General features: G+C 40.9%; 2 protein-coding genes across 2 annotated transcripts in view; one reads left to right on the top strand and one right to left on the bottom strand.

The window, feature by feature from the left end:
• Positions 1-10,289, bottom strand: part of DNAH12 (dynein axonemal heavy chain 12) — a 59,558-nt gene extending 49,269 nt beyond the window's left edge. The window contains exons 1-14 of the mRNA XM_048315555.1: positions 9,883-10,289; positions 9,673-9,774; positions 8,733-8,896; positions 8,417-8,507; positions 8,113-8,139; positions 6,997-7,186; positions 5,620-5,698; positions 4,581-4,739; positions 3,948-4,143; positions 3,349-3,537; positions 2,387-2,537; positions 2,176-2,267; positions 1,753-1,931; positions 331-466 (exon numbers count right to left, since the gene is read on the bottom strand). Of these exons, the coding sequence (XP_048171512.1) occupies positions 331-466; positions 1,753-1,931; positions 2,176-2,267; positions 2,387-2,537; positions 3,349-3,537; positions 3,948-4,143; positions 4,581-4,739; positions 5,620-5,698; positions 6,997-7,186; positions 8,113-8,139; positions 8,417-8,507; positions 8,733-8,896 (1,653 nt within the window). The 5' untranslated portion in view covers positions 9,673-9,774; positions 9,883-10,289. The remainder of the gene's footprint in view (positions 1-330; positions 467-1,752; positions 1,932-2,175; positions 2,268-2,386; positions 2,538-3,348; positions 3,538-3,947; positions 4,144-4,580; positions 4,740-5,619; positions 5,699-6,996; positions 7,187-8,112; positions 8,140-8,416; positions 8,508-8,732; positions 8,897-9,672; positions 9,775-9,882) is intronic.
• Positions 10,290-10,477: 188 nt separating this feature from the next.
• PDE12 (phosphodiesterase 12) lies at positions 10,478-15,213 on the top strand. The gene is made up of 3 exons (XM_048315592.1): positions 10,478-11,739; positions 12,785-12,863; positions 13,599-15,213. The coding sequence occupies exons 1-3, from the start codon at positions 10,501-10,503 to the stop codon at positions 14,039-14,041; spliced, it is 1,761 nt and encodes a 586-aa protein (XP_048171549.1). The 5' UTR covers positions 10,478-10,500; the 3' UTR covers positions 14,042-15,213.
• The last annotated feature ends 795 nt before the right edge of the window (positions 15,214-16,008 follow it).

Here is a 16,008-nt window from a genome sequence, read left to right as displayed (position 1 = left end):
CTGTTGACTGTTCTTACACATAAAGTGTTCCTTATACTTGTCTGTTACATTTTCACAAATAGATTTTTAAGCAGTACTGAAGTAAGATACAAAAAATAAACTGAGTGATTTATTAAAAGCTGCATTTTCTCACAGACATGCAGAACATATGGGAATGGGAACAAGAAGCAAAGGCATATGGCAAAGAATAATCTGGACTTCCCACTTCTGTCTGAAGTTACACTGAGTTTTCACACAGGCAGACAAAAGTCTGCACTCCAGAATGAATTCTCTATTTGTATAGGCCAGCATATCTAATAAAAGATCAAGAATTAAAGGATAGTCATTTACCTTGCTCCTTTGCGCCAGGTCACGAATATCTTTGGTTTTGACCCTCTTTATGTAATCCATTATTTCTACCATTTCTTCTGTTGACTCAGGAACTTTTAATGCCCATTCCTTAATGGTTTCAAATTCACTGCATATCCTATAGTTTTATTTTACATAAAATACCAACATTTTAAGATTTTAGTTTGACTGGCTTCAAGCTCAGCTTTAATATAATTAAAAATTCAAATTACTTCTTTAAGTATTATCCCCACACAAATTCCATTATTTATGAAATTAGAAACGGAATATGACCAAGTCAGACTAGACAAATACTGGTTTCTGACTTGCAATAATTGCTTTGTTTGGATTTTGGGGTATTCTTCTGAAAGAAATGCTTTGGTTACCTGTTGTTAGTAAAAGGACTTCAGAAAAGTATCATTAGTGTACACACAAATACTACTCTAGTAAATATTTTCTCTCTTTGGTAATGTGGAATCACTATATAACTTGGCCACAACTGTTCATTTTAACTAAAAAATGTAGTAAGAGTTTCCTCATGACTTAATCCATACCTGCAAATTAACCTCCTGTTTAACTAAATTGATATCCTATGATAAGTTCACCCATGTAGAGGATGAAGGGAAGGTGGTGGATATAATTTTTCTCAGTTTTAATAAGGCTGTTGATACTGTCCTTCACAGAATCCTTCTAGACAAGTTGTCCAGGTGTGGGATGAGTGGGTTCATGGTGTGCTGGGTGAAAAACTGGTGAAGTGCAGAGCTCAAAGGGACTTGTAGCAAATGGCTCGTGACTGCTACCAGAAGTGTTCCTCGGGATTCACTTCTGGGCCACTTCTGTTCAATGTGTTTATCAATGATTTGGATGCAGGAGTTGAATGCATCATCAGCAAGTTTGCTCATCATACAACTGTGAGGTGCTGCTGACTCTCTTGAAGGATGGGACACCTTGCAGAATGAAACATTTCACTGTGATTAAGGGGATGCAATGTAATGAGTTGAAATGCCAGATTCTGCACCCAGGATGGAGTAACACCTGGCACAAACACAAATGGGGAGGAATGGCTTGAGAGCAGCCCTGCGGAGGTATCTATTAGGTAATAAGAGAGTCTAACCAGCCTTTCCTTTGACAGTGCAGTAATACTGTAATTCACACTTAAAAATCTAGAACAGTAATGAAGTTCTTTGATCTTAGTTCTTTGATCTTTTAGCTCCTCCATTATTCAAGTCTATACTAAAATGTTCTCCTACCTTTTTTTGAGACTGAAACAGCAGAAAAAATACAACAGCTGGTGCAAACTGCATTAGATCATTAGTTAGCCAAGAACCTTCAGTAAACAAAAGTATGGTATATTTGCATTTCTTCTACATGTTTCTACTACGCATTTAAACATAGAGCATTCACAAGCAGCAAAATTCTACTTACCTTTCATTTTCTTCTCTGTAATCTGTAAATATTTTGTCCATTAGCATTTTTGCAAAGTTGTTTGCACAATTAGCCAAACCTTGCTTTAAATCCTCACAATTCAAACAGATCATAGGGAAATAAATCACCTCTGGCAAACTCATGATTTCCTTCTTGAGGGTGAAGAATTCATCTATGAACTTCAGAAAAACATTAGACTTTAAAGCTCAGAGCTGTTGCTACATGAGTAAGTATTAGACATTGAAGAAAATAAGTAGTATTTCTTCTATTTACCACACATTTTTAGGGGAAAAATCAAGTTATGTTGTAGGTAGTCCATATAATTTTTAGCTAAAAGCTAAGCACCTGTTGTCCTCTGCTACCTTTTTATTATTGCTGTATGTATAGTAAAAATTATTTATGAAGTATAGAATTGACACTTACAGTAGTGTATTCATCAAAGCTGGGTTGTTCTGCTATAAATCTGTTTATACGTTCCTCTGCAGTTCCATCTACAAGCCAGCCATAACTTTCAACTACAATTCAATTACAACATATTTATATTACTAAAATATGCATGTCATATTTTATATGCATGCAAGTTACTCACTACAAAGAGGTGAAACAGATATTTACACACTCTTCCATCACTTACCATAGCCTTTAAAATGTTCCTTCGGGCCTTCTAAGTTGTCTCTGATAGATTTTTTCAGAGTGGATTTGGCCCATTGTGCAGTGTGAGCAGGAAGCTCAGCATCCACAGTTGCAGTGCCTCCTGTTAGCCAAGAACGCATCGTTTGGACGTTCTAAGAGAAGTGCAAGTGTTGATTATTTAGATTTTAAAAAGCGGTGCAAGGATACATATACTTTAAAAGTAAGTTGCAATCTGCAGAAGACATGATCACAAAATGAGACCCTAAATATGACCAAATTCAGGTGCTTCATACACATGTAGAATGACTTTTCCTGAAGCAAAAAGTTGAACAGAAAATATGTAAAAGGAAAAAAAATTTATCCAGCCTTGCATAAGATTAAATTACATCATATATGCAAATACAGAAAACCAACCCCAAAACACTTCTCTGGAAGTACCATCATATGTGACTAGTGACCAATACTCAGTTCACATCTAAGGCCCCCAGAATGGCTCTCTTGCCTGGAACCACAGACGGGTTCCCAAGACATCAATCTTTTGATATTGTATATATTAGTTTTTAGAGATTTGAGTATTTTCTTTTTCTTAGAAAGAAAAGGAATATCAACTCTAATTTTCTTTGTCTTTCTCTGGAGATCTTAACTTGAATGCAAATTTATTGCAAATCATCACACATATAATTAAAGATGTAATTATTATAACTGCAGATGCAAAGAGCAAACTAAAACCATCACTAGCAGGTGCACCAATTTTTTAAAAACAAGGAATTACAAAATTACTTTCAGAGCCTGGAGTGCCACTGGGCATCAAGATTCATGATGTGACCTGTAGAATAATTGTGGAAAATAAATACAAGTTGCATTCTGATCCCATTGCCAGGGTAGTCAGACTCCTAAATCACAAATATTTTCACATACTGAGCATCTTAACAATAATGTATTTAAATAAAGACAAAAGCACACCTGGAGAGTCTGTCCTACACAATCTACTACAAACAGAATTGCTTCTTCCAAGTCTTGTAAGCTTGGATAAAACTCCATTCTATTTTCATCATAAGTCAAGTCCATCTTAAATAACGGCAGACGACTTCTGTCTTCAGGATCAAAAAGTTTCACAAAAACTTCAGTTGTTCTTTGCAGTAATCCTTTCAGCTAGGTAATAACATAGATCACCTATTAGTTGACATAACAAAGGCCAAACCCATTTTCCACTCATCCAGTAAGACAGGAGTTCCATTCATTTTAGTACTTCTGGTCTGATTCATGGATAACTGAATCAGTGTGAATTTTTCTAATAACTCCAGTGGGTATTAGTTCAAACCCTTAAATGGTGAAAACTAATGAACAAGTAAACATTTCAGTAAAGTCCATGCATTTATTTTTGCTACAAAAGTATGTCTATTACTAATACATGTATGTAGAAATGAAATATCTTGAAAGCACTTTTCTCTCTTTTTTTAAAAATTACAATGATTTGATTAGACTATTGTTCCATTATTTTTCTACAAAGTAAGCAGTGGTTTAATCCCATTAAATTTATCATGGGGAGGAAAGATATTTACCTGATTAGACATAAGAACAGCCACAGAGTTATAGAAAGACTCAAGCTGATCCAACTTTACACCATCCAAGGCCTCTGACTGACTAAAAAGGCCAACAACTCTTTGGTACCACGTACTCATTATCTCCTCTTCTGCTTTTGAACAGCTTAGAGATGCATCAGTTTTAAGAGATTTACAGTCAATTGGTCCTTTCAGTCTAGAAAAGAAAATTACTTGCAACTTCATAGACAAAATTTAAACAAACCAAACATGGAGTAAGGTAATAATACAAACTTTTGTATTACAAACCCAGTCTTTCTCTACCAGAAAGCAGAGTGGGAACTTAAGCATTGCTTCAGTAGACTAAAAGGAAAGAAAAAGCCTACCTCAAACTCCAGGAAATACCGAACAATTACCAGAAAAAGTAATGAGGAAAAATATTTTGAAAATTATCTTTTTGAAAACTACAAAAATGTAAAGTTCCAAGATTAAACTGAAAATTCAACTGATGAAAACCAGCAAGAAGACTGATCTTCAGGATTAGTACAGAATTCCCTATGATATCCCCTATGATAAATAATAGAACTGAACAAACTCATCTTTGCCAGCTTCAAAAACCTATATGGGTCAATAATTCATCAGAACAGACTTTACCTGGAACTAGAGAAATCCACTAGAAGAAAGTTAAAGAATGCTGTATAACCGAAATCCAGTAGAGTTTTCATTGTGGGGTGAAGAATATGTAAGCTGGAAATGATTTGCTGTTTTGCTTTGATATAACTGTTATGCCACGTACTAGAATAATCCAGGCCTCTAAAAAGAAAAAACATCAAAAACCCAACCAAAACAAATAAACAAACAAAAATTAAGAGCTCAAGCACACTTGAATAAAGTACTATATATAAAAGATAGTATTCAAAAGCTTATTCTCTAGCATGAATTGTTACTTAAATGCCACACACATGTCCTAATTATCATGCAGTGGAAGTCGTAAGGACACTCTGTCTTACAAAACATGCTTTATCCTCCATGGTATTTTCAGATCACCTGCTCTTCCAGAAGCTCTTTCAATGTAAACTCCTAACTCCACCAGCTGCTATCAGGAAGCATTTATCACCACATTTTGATAGCACACACTCTGATGCATCAGCAAATTGTGCAGTTCAGGTATTTATATTCTATCTACCTGAATTCCTTTTCCATGATGGGAGGGCATTATAGATTTGCCTAAAGTCTCAAAGGTTTCACCTCATAAAACCAAAATAACATGAAACCTTGGCATTAGATGCAGTTTTAGGATGTCAAAGTGCTGTACAATGCTGCTATTAGCCAGAAAACTTCCCCATACACACACACTTCATTCCAAAGGCAGCTGCACTACGACTTCAGCGTCTGGGCACTCAGAGCCAGGTTTCATTTGCAGTCATGAGCACTGCTCTATGTAACTGTAACAGCAGTAATGAAACACTGTCGGTGCAGTAGAGCTTTCAAGTAAGAGCTTTCAAACTTAGTAGAGCATTCAAGTAAGAGGTGTTCAAATGCAAGATCTGCTAGAGAGATTTAAAACTGTCCCATTGAAGGGCTCCAGAATTAATACTGTATCATAACTCTGTTCACACAGCTCAACAAGAATTTCCCTCATGTAACTCAGTGTGTTTTGCCAGAGGGTTACTTGCTAACTTAATCCACTTACAGAGGTAACACAGGCAAAGGTGCCTCCTCTTCCAATTTATCAAGTTCTTTTATGTCTGGTTTAACAAGAATTCTTCTCACTAAAAAAAAAAATACATGAACGTTAGAAGAAAATTAGGCCATATTCAATAGTCACTGTACTTCCTTGGTGTTTCTCCAGGTGCTTGAACCAAGCACACAGTAGGAAAAAAAAGCAATTGTGTCACCCTAGCCTCCAAAACACATTCTCCTAAAGGTCACTCAAAATCAACAGCTTCTGTTAAATATTTATACAGATTCAGGTGCCTTAATTCCAATTCTGGCCCCTGTTCCTGAAGGTTTTCAGACGGGTTTGTGTTTAAATAATTAAATACTTAGGCAGTGTCTTTGCTGAGGGGATGGCCAGTCACAGAACAGGCTCCCCAGGGAAGTGGTCACAGCACCAAGCCTGCCAGAGTGCAAGGACCATCAGGACAGGGGTCTCACTTGTATGGTTGAGTTTTAGATAGCCCTGCAAGGAGCAAGGAGTGGGACTCTGATGCGTACGGGCCCCTTCCGACTTGATATATTCGATGATTGCAAGAATCTACGGCAACTTTGTTTAAGATAATTACAGTAAGAAACTATAATTATCCCACTGATGACATTGCAAAGAGGCTAGTCCCATGTTAATTTGTGTATTTTTTAATCTACATTTTAAAAAGATCAGCCATCCACTAAAATATTAACAAAATTGGGCTCAATTTCAGATTCCAGATACTAGAAATGTAAATAAAAGGAAATCAAGACATGATTTCAAGGGAAAACACCTTCAAAATTCCGGTCCATTACTCTTTTTAAAAGGTTTTAAAATAGAAGTGAGTTGTATGAGTGATATCTGAAAACAGTAATTATCTTTGCAGGCTTTTACTGAAAGCTTCTTCATGCAACAGTAGCACCATTAGAAAACTCACGGATGTGTTTGTACATGAACATCTTAAAAAAGCTGCTGTTCCTGAAGAGGGAGAAAGAATAACTAGTACATAACAAGTTTCTCCTTTCTTTAACAGTAGACAGCAATACATTCTTGCTTTAAATTAACTAAACAGGTTAAAGACATAATGAAATATCATCAGCAGCCATCAACCTTTTTGACCTGAGGTCTACAGCTGTCTTTGCTTGAACTGTACTTTCAGCTGGTTAATTTTTTACTGGTTCAAATAAAATAAGCAAGTTTTGCCTTAAACCTTATGGCCAACACACATCTGATGAGGCAAAAAAAGCTAAATCAGTAGTTAATTACAAAGATCACGCCTGGCTGAAAGAACAAACTGGAACAATTATTTTCAGCAGGAGAATACGGAGCTTATAATATATATACTGACATTAATATACGTGCTGAGGAATTTATAGTACTTACACACACATCTTTGCATGCTCTTTTCATAATCCCTTACTATCTCCTTTAAAAGGTCTTCAGTGAGCAGCTCTCTATCCCTGCCCTCCATGAGCGACTGTGGCACCAGGGCGAGCATGGACCTCAGCCACTGCTGCTGGATGGGAATCATCGGATTCCTCTGCACACGTGTCTTCATAAAGAGGTAGTCTGCCTGAAAGGACAAGATTGTCAGAGGTCAATAACTGCCTATGTATGTATTTTTGTGTTAGGCTTGGCAAAAATCTCTTTTTATTCACAATTTTTAATCCTTAAGGGTAGGGTATTTAATCTAATCTTTTCAGTATTCGCTGACTAATATCCTCAAAGCTACTCTGTGGTTGGTAACATGGTCTCTCTTTGTCTTAATGTTTAAATATAAAATATTGTTTTTGTCAGTATGGCATTATCCTTGGTTCTCTGCTGAAGTTTATGGCTGACAATAAAACAGTTCAAGGTTAAGGTTATTGCTCTTTGGACAAACATTTATCTGGCAAAAAATGTGGACAAACATCCCCCATAAGGGGAGTGGGTCTTGGCCAAAGAAATAGGTATTTCTGCTTTTGATTGACAGCTTTGTTATAAAATCTCTACAGTCTACAGATGAGTTTATCTCACAACAGCTAAGCAAAATTGGTGTTACCTTAGGCTACTTAATATAAATATTTCAATACTAATTTGAGTTTCAACTGGCTTTCAGAGATGAAGTCTTACTTTAAAAGCTATACACAAATTTCAGGATTAGTGCATGTTCTAAGGATTAAGGGAACGATGTCAAAGACTACTTTTTGTACAGGCTAAGTTACAATCTATGACGTCAACTGAAAAAATCCTCAAGCCTGTTCGGTTTTTTTCCTAAGTAATGATCTTTAACTAAGGTTAAATTAAATATTGATAGACGTACTTTCTATAACAGAAAAATAATTTCCCTCTACAGGACCACAAGACAAGTTTCCTATTTCGTTCCTATTCCATTTTTCCCCACCAAGACTATTTTTTCTTGTTTAGTAACAATAATTCCACATGACATACTCAACTTCTCTGAATAAGGACCATTCACTCTTCTACACCAAAATAAGCAAATGAAAGAATTTAACTCACTCTTTGTTGGCTTTCTTTATCAACCATCTGTATAAAAAGAAACAGAAAATTGTTATGAAGAACGTACAAAAAAAAAAATACCAGAAATATAAAATTTTACAGATATTATTCCTAAACAAAGACTTTATTCTGTAGATATACAGGTATACATTTCAGCTGGATTACCTGAGTATATAAACACATTTACAAATTACTGAGGAATGAAAGAAGTATCTTAAAGCAGATTCTAAGAAGTAAAATAAATGTCCCAATAACTAAGAACTAAATAGGTGAGACTTAAAATAATAAAGAAATACTTTCTCACAGTGGAAGGCAGTTCTGTGATAGGAGGTGCAGCATCTCTCTTATCTGTTTCATCCATGGTTATGTAATAGACTTCAAGAGCTCGATCAATTCTAAAGTAAAACACAGAATCAGAAGCACAGAAAAATTACAAATAATATATTAAAAATAGTGCTAACACTTTAATCAATCCAACCTATTTTTTCATTACCAACTCCTTGATCACTAAATCTCACTATAATTACATTAAAAAACCACCATTATTATTTGTCAAATGTCAAATGTGCATTGTCTCTTTCACTTGAATTTCAACATGTCTTGAATTACATGAAACTCACAGTAACTGATTAAGCACCTCTTGCTGCTCCTTGCCTCTGTGGTATGCGAATAGTTTTTTCTGTGATGGTGACGTTTCAGATATGACTGGTGGAGGTAAAGCAGCGGGACGAAACAAAGTTCTCAAAGTGCGTTTATTGGAAGTTGCTTCATCTGAGTGCTCCATCTAAAACCATAACCAAACCAAGATTCTAGAATACAATCCTGTCCAGAAGGAATTTAACAGAGACATATATTAAGCTGAATGTACATAAGACATAAAATGAGGTCACCTCAGGGATCTCCACGGTTTAGGTATGACAATTCAGCTTTCAAAAAAAGAGAACAATAGTTTATATTATAAAATTGCAAAGTTCAAGGGAAAGTGTGCATATACAAAGAAAGAAAGAAAGAAAGCCCAACAAATTTGTGCTGTGCGACTGGGCTAAGCTTCAACTAAAAAACCACCCTTCTATGGCGGTTTAAGCGGTTGAGTAATGGCTATTCCAAAGACAGACGGTCGGGTTCCCCTGGAAACATGATGCACAAACTCACAAGTGCATTTCAACAGGTTCCAACACGGGAAGAGAAAGCCAAAGCTACCTCCTACATCAGCGGTATGTCCTAAAAACGCACTAAATCGGGCGGTGGTGGATGCACCACAGGACACAAAGCTCAGCTACGGACAGCCGCGACGTTCTCCCGTCTTTTCCCGGCGCTCCCTCAGCGCCGCCGCTCTCACCTCTCCCAGCGCCCCCAGGACAACAGCGCGGTTGGCCCGGAGCCGGGCGGCGGGCTCGGGGCTTTGCCTGGCCGAGATCAGTGCCTCTCGCGATTAAAAAAAAAAAAAAAAGAAAACAAACAAACAAACAAACAAAAAACCACACCAAACAAATAAAAAAAACCCAACCAAACAAAAAAACCCCAAACAAACAAACAAGCAGAGACTTGGAAAAACCTTACCTTGACCGTCCCGGTCTGCCACAGGACTGGCACAACCCGAACGAGTCAGAAAGACCCTCTGCTCCAGCCTCTGCCTGCACCAAGCGGATCACAGCAACAATCCTTGAGAAAATTTAATACCCTCAAGCATCAGGTGGCTGTTGCTAAGCTTCTGCTTTTTGTACAGCTATAAATGGAAATTTTAAGGAACTCCAGAGATTTGCTACTCACCTGCCCACACTTGACAAAGAGGCTTTAAAACCCTAATTTTGTGTCTGTGTGGGCAGAGCCCCACGCGCAGAGGCTGCGGAAGCAGCGGGACGGAATTTTATGTGTGTTTTCCAAAGTCCTGGGCACTTTCCTAGCGCGGCTGTCACAGCTCGGGACTATTCGGCGTGAAGTCTCAACTCAGACATGAAATGTTTTCTCGCGAACAGAACACAGACCCAAACCCTTGACGTTAAAGGATTTATCCATACGCAGTTAGCATCGGGACGTTATAAGGGAGACCCGCCCACGCCTCGGACACCTGTTGGCCAAGAAGCTGCGCTGAGGAGAGGGGGTTTCGTTGCTGAGGGAACAGAACCCGCTGGCTCCCCGGTCGGCCTGATTCACGCCGTGCCGGCGGGTTAACGGCGGGAGAGGGGCGCGCGCACCGGGGCGAGCGGACAGCCCGGGGCGGGGCACGGGGCACCGGGAGGAGGCGCTGCCTCACGGCCAGCGGCGCGCGCCCGCCCCCTTCCCGCCTCCCGCGCGGCCCCGCCCCCCGTCGCGCGCGGTGACGGCGCAGCCCCGCCCCGTCCGGCGGTTCCGGCCGCGCCCCGCGGAAGCCGCAGCGCCGCCGGGTCCATGTGGCGCCGGCTCCGCTCCGCCCTCCGGAGCCTCCGCGGCTCCCCCGCCGTACTCCCGCCCGGCAGTGGCGGCCGCCCTCCCGCCGCCATGGAGCGCGCCGTGGTGCGCTGCGTGCCGTCCGAGCCGAAGCTAAGCCTGCGGTTCGTGCTGCCCGATGGCAGCGCCCGGCACATGCAGCGCGACCAGGCGGAGCCGCTGGGGCGGGCGCTGGCGCGCATCGCCACCAACGCCGCCAAGGGCCACGGCAAGGCGAGCAAAAAGAGCAAGAAGGCGCGGGCGGAGGGCGGCGCGGAGGGCGAGGCCGCGGTGCCGGCCGTGCGGCTCTTCTCTCGCGACGGCGCGGCAGTGGCGGAGGAGGTGCCGAACGCGGCCGCCTGGCAGGACGGCGCCGTGCTGCACATCGGGGACGCGCGGTACCGCGTGGAGCGTAACCCGCCCGCGCTCACCGAGCTCCGCCTGCCGCGCTCTCTCCTCGCCGGCTTTCCCGTGTGCCCCAAGGTGAGCGCCGAGTTCGCCGCGCCGCAGCATTGCCTGTTCCGCTGGTTCCGCGAGCAGCGCCCCGCGGGCAGCGGGGACGCGGCAGGGGAGGCGTGGGTGGAGACGGCGGCGGCCGAGCGCGTGTTCACGCCGTCCAACGCGCTGGTGGGGCTGCGGCTGAAGCTGCGCTGTACGCCCGGGGACGGGGAGCAGCGCTACGGGCCGGCGCGCGAGGTGGAGAGCAGCGGCCCCGTGGAGGCCGGGCCCGGCGCTTGCACCTTCGACGCCCGGCACCTCTACACCAAGAAGGTCTGCGGCCACGGCTCCGTCCGCGCCGTCTCCTACAACATCCTGGCCGACACCTACGCGCAGACGGAATTCTCCCGCACTGTGCTTTACCCCTACTGCGCTCCCTACGCCCTGGAGATCGACTACCGCCAGAACCTGCTCAAGAAGGAGCTGGCGGGCTACAGCGCCGACCTTATCTGCTTGCAAGAGGTGGACAAATCTGTCTTCGTTGACAGCTTGGCCCCGGCCCTAGATGCTTTTGGACTGGAAGGGCTGTTCAGGATTAAGGAGAAGCAGCACGAAGGCCTGGCCACTTTCTATCGAAGGGACAAGTTCAGCCTCCTCAGCCAGCACGACATCACTTTCAGCGAAGCCCTGCTCTCAGAGCCGCTGCACAAGGAGCTGTGTGAGCAGCTGGCCAAGTACCCCGTGGTGCAGGAGAAGGTGCTGCAGAGGTCATCAGTGCTTCAGGTACCAGCTTTGACATGCCTTCTTCTCTTTTCCCTCTTTCTTTTTTTTTTCTCCTCCTCCCACTATCTCCAGTCAGGTGTAGCCGGGCCAGCTTTGTTGAGCCTTAAGCAGAAGAAGGGAGGTGGGGGATTAACAATTTGAAACATGGAACTATGTTCTCTGTTAGCTGGGGTAATGGATACAGCGGAAGAGCAACTTAGGAACAAGAACAAAACGTTGAGACCATACTGAACTGGATATATGGAATTACCAAAATTTGGTTAAAAAAGGCAATATTATTTTGCTTTAAAATGAAGACAGCTGTTGAGATTCTGGGCCAGGTAGTGATTCCTTTGGCTGCCAAGTTTTTCACTACTTACTCTCATATATCAGAATGTATTTTATGAAACTTAAATCATATAAATAACTTTTAAATAAGTTGAGTATGCTTTATAATGCCTCTTTAGGAAATGACAGTAGGGAGACAAATAAGGTTGGACATGTGTGTGCGCTTCCTAATGCCAGTGGGTCTGCCCACAGAGCTGTTGTGCAAGTACAAGTGTGTAAGATAGAAGGCTGTGTCAGGAATTGCAGAAACACTGGTAAAAGTTTCCTACTTGTGGAGTGAGTACGACTTACAGGATTTCCTTGATAACTAAAATCACCTCCAAATTTATGTTCAATTTAACAATTATGGAATGCCACATTTGCTTGCCAAAAATTGAGATTTAGCTCCAGTTCTATTGCAGAGAGAACTGGTGAATAGAAAATAAACGTATTTAAGAATGGTACAGCATGAACTATGTCTTATGAAAAAATACGGCCAAACCAGACACAGTCAAAAGAACGTTTGTGAAATACCTGGATGTAGTGGTAATATTTTGGCTGATACCCAGACCTTATACAGATGATTAATGAAAAGCACAGCTCCTAAATTGAGTTTATTTGTTATGAGCTTCAGATTCTTTGAACTGGATTGCCATAAAGGCAGAAGCTGACTAGTGCATTTTAAAATATATAAGCTCTCTATTTAAGACTTTAACAAAGACTGCTTTTTCTCTTAAAGGTTTCGGTTCTTCAGTCTACAGCTGATCCTCCCAGGAAGCTATGTGTAGCAAATACCCACCTATACTGGCATCCCAAAGGTAATTTTGGCACATTCCTACATGTAGGATAACTGGGTTTGGAAAGGTTTTTGCTCTTTGGGAGAACAGATTTCCCACCATTCTTTTGCAGCTATAGCCTTTTCTTCTGGAACTGAGGGTTTCCTGCCTTACTTCTTATCTAGATGAAATCAAGCCAGACTCCTAGGTCTGGTTATATATTTATTTTTTATTTTCTAGTCTGCCTGGGATTCAGTAGAATGCAGCTGAAAGCAAGGCAAGTCACATTACACACAATTCACCCAAAAAGCAGACCATAAAATAGAGAGAGCTTTGTGTGTGCTTGTGGTTTCCCAGGCCTGTTGAACATAGAGCTCTCTTGGGGTACTGCCACGAGGGCAACCAGACTGGGCTACAGAAGCTGTTAGAAGAGTTCTTCTCTTCTCAATTAGTTTTCTTTTGGTTCTGTGCCTTTTTTGGAATATTATTAGGATGGTTGCCATGAAATGGAAAACTGCTGTACTATGGGTGTTAAAACTTCAGAGTTCTTGCATGTGCAAGTTCAAGTTAAAATTGTCTGCCTCTCAAAAACTTTCATAGTCACAAACTTTAAAGGCTTCTTAATTCGTGAAAACTATTCTAAAATGCAAGATTTGCTGTTTCAGAGCTATATATGCTTAAATGAGCAATCCAGTGAGCACCTCCAGTGCTGTTCTGCATTATTTGAAATATTACTTTGAAATTACTATTTGAAATAATACTTTTTTATATCCTTAGGTGGGAACATCCGTCTGATCCAAATTGCTGTAGCCATGTCTCACATCAAGCATGTAGCATGTGACTTGTATCCCAATATCCCAATCATATTCTGTGGAGATTTTAATAGCACACCTTCGTCAGGAACTTACAGTTTTATCAGCAGAGGTGGCATTGCTGAAGATCATGAAGACTGGGTCTCAAATGGCGAGGAAGAAAGGTGCAGTATGTCTCTAAGCCATCCTTTCAAACTGCTAAGTGCTTGTGGAGAACCTGCTTATACAAACTATGTTGGTGGGTTTCATGGATGTCTGGACTACATTTTCATTGACAAAAATGCTCTAGAGGTTGAACAAGTCATTCCATTGCCAAGTCATGAAGAAATAACAACCCATCAGGCTTTGCCAAGTGTTTCACATCCTTCTGATCATATAGCACTAATATGTGACTTGAAGTGGAAATAGAGCAGCTCTGGCGTGCTGCTTTTGGAGGTTTTCAAACAAGAAATTAAATTTAATGTACTGCTGGGGAGCTAAGGTTAGACCCTGACTTGTATGCTACTAAAAGGAAAGCCAAGACGATTAATGAAGAGTTCATGTGTTTAATGGCTCTACTGAATATTATGACACTGCTCAGAATATTTGCATGACAATTTCCTCCTTTTTTATATGGTAATGGGAAAAAATATACTTAAGACAGGGTTTTAAAAATTGGATTATCATATACCTTTCTAGTGGTGTTTTTAAAGGATTAATAATTATTTTATTTAAAAAATATGAATTTAATCTGATTTGTAAGACAGTGTACACATTGAACCCTGCTTAATTCAGAACCAAACACAGAACCCAAACCCAAATGGATCTAGTTGACTCAACTTCACTGTAATTAATGTAATGATAATTTAAGTTCAGAAATTGTCTTGTTCACTTACCATTACTATGGCCCAACTTTTGGTAAGTTGCAGGAACAATGTACTTGTACCTACCAACTTCTGAAAAGATGTTCTTAATTATCAGTGAATAGACTGTCAATAGCCAACCATGTTAAATTCAAGGCTGTAATTGATTTGGAAGGAATTTGTCTGCCCACGTAACATGGGTAATGAGGATAATGTTAATGCCTGGTGAAACTGGACTACATGAAGAAACAGCATCTACTTTGAACATCTGCTCCTTTTGGTTTGAGTCATCGGTAAGAAGAGAAATACTGGAATTTAGGACAACCAGCTTTGGATGGGAAGGAGCTTTTTATCAATATCATCTGTTTTCAGGTGGGGAGAGATACAGAATAGTGTGGTGCATTAGCTATCTGTGCCTAAATCTTTACAAAGAAACACAAGTGACTTGCAAACCTTTATCACAATGGTTGTATTTTGTTCCTCTCGTGCAAAGACAACCTGACTTTTTAAGTGTTTTTACGTGCACTTTTTCTTCCTATAAATAGCCTGGTTTTCCCTATTTTGTAGAATGTGGGGAAGTGTATTTTATCCATACCTTCACTGAATGTGTTGGAGGGGGCTTAATCATTTAACAAGCTTCTTGCCCTGCATCATTAGTCCACAGGAAACAAAGAGCATTTGGAAACCATTCACTAGATCTTCCTCTTTCACCTAATAAAACTCCCTTTATCAATTGTCTGTCACTGTTGTCAGTTGTTTGGGGTTCTTTTCTAGTTACTGGTGTCTTTAATGGCAAAACAAGTGTGCCTGGGTTGATAAAAGCTGTGTACTCTACTTGCACACCTGCTCACCTCCCCTGCATTCTGGTGCACTGTAGTTGTAGCTGGGACTCACTCAACTGTTTAAATGCTACTCAAACCAGGCAGCCACTTTCAAGTGGGATATTTCTGAGGCTTGCTGGTGCTGTCTCTTGCCATAGTACTTGCTATGCTGTGAAGGGTGGTGCTTTGTAGAAGCTTGTAAATATCTGCTCTTTTCTGTTATTTCCAATACAATTACTATTGTGTTTTGCTACTGTAGTGCCTGGGCATCTGACATGATGCTGGTAACTGCAGTAGCAAAGCCCTCAAGGCAGGTTTACCTTCAGAGATCATACAAAGTTAAAAAGATACAGGCCCATAAATCTCCAAATGTGTTTCAAACAGCATGATGTGAGAAGACAAAGCTCATGAACTGTCCCCTATTTTATTACCAACTCTGCACACAGATAAAGGGAAATGGACAAATTCCACTACTCTGAGTCTGTAGAAGCCTGTGTTGCTAAAGAGCTCATGTGAATGTCCTCTGCAAGTAGCTTTTTTTCAGCAATATAAACAGTTAACCTTCTCTCTTATCCCAAACTCTCTTACCTGATCCTGCTCTCCTTGTTCCTGCTCATGCCACACCAAACTAAAACAGGGACATGATCCTGTTAAAAATACAGGGTCTTTAGTTCTCTTGTTTGTATTAACATTTTAGTGGGTCTTTATGTCC

The sequence above is a fragment of the Corvus hawaiiensis genome, chromosome 11 (assembly GCF_020740725.1).
Source record: "Corvus hawaiiensis isolate bCorHaw1 chromosome 11, bCorHaw1.pri.cur, whole genome shotgun sequence".
NCBI lineage: Eukaryota > Metazoa > Chordata > Aves > Passeriformes > Corvidae > Corvus > Corvus hawaiiensis.
Note: the sequence above shows the minus strand (reverse complement) of the source record. Positions and strands in the feature narration are given on the sequence as shown.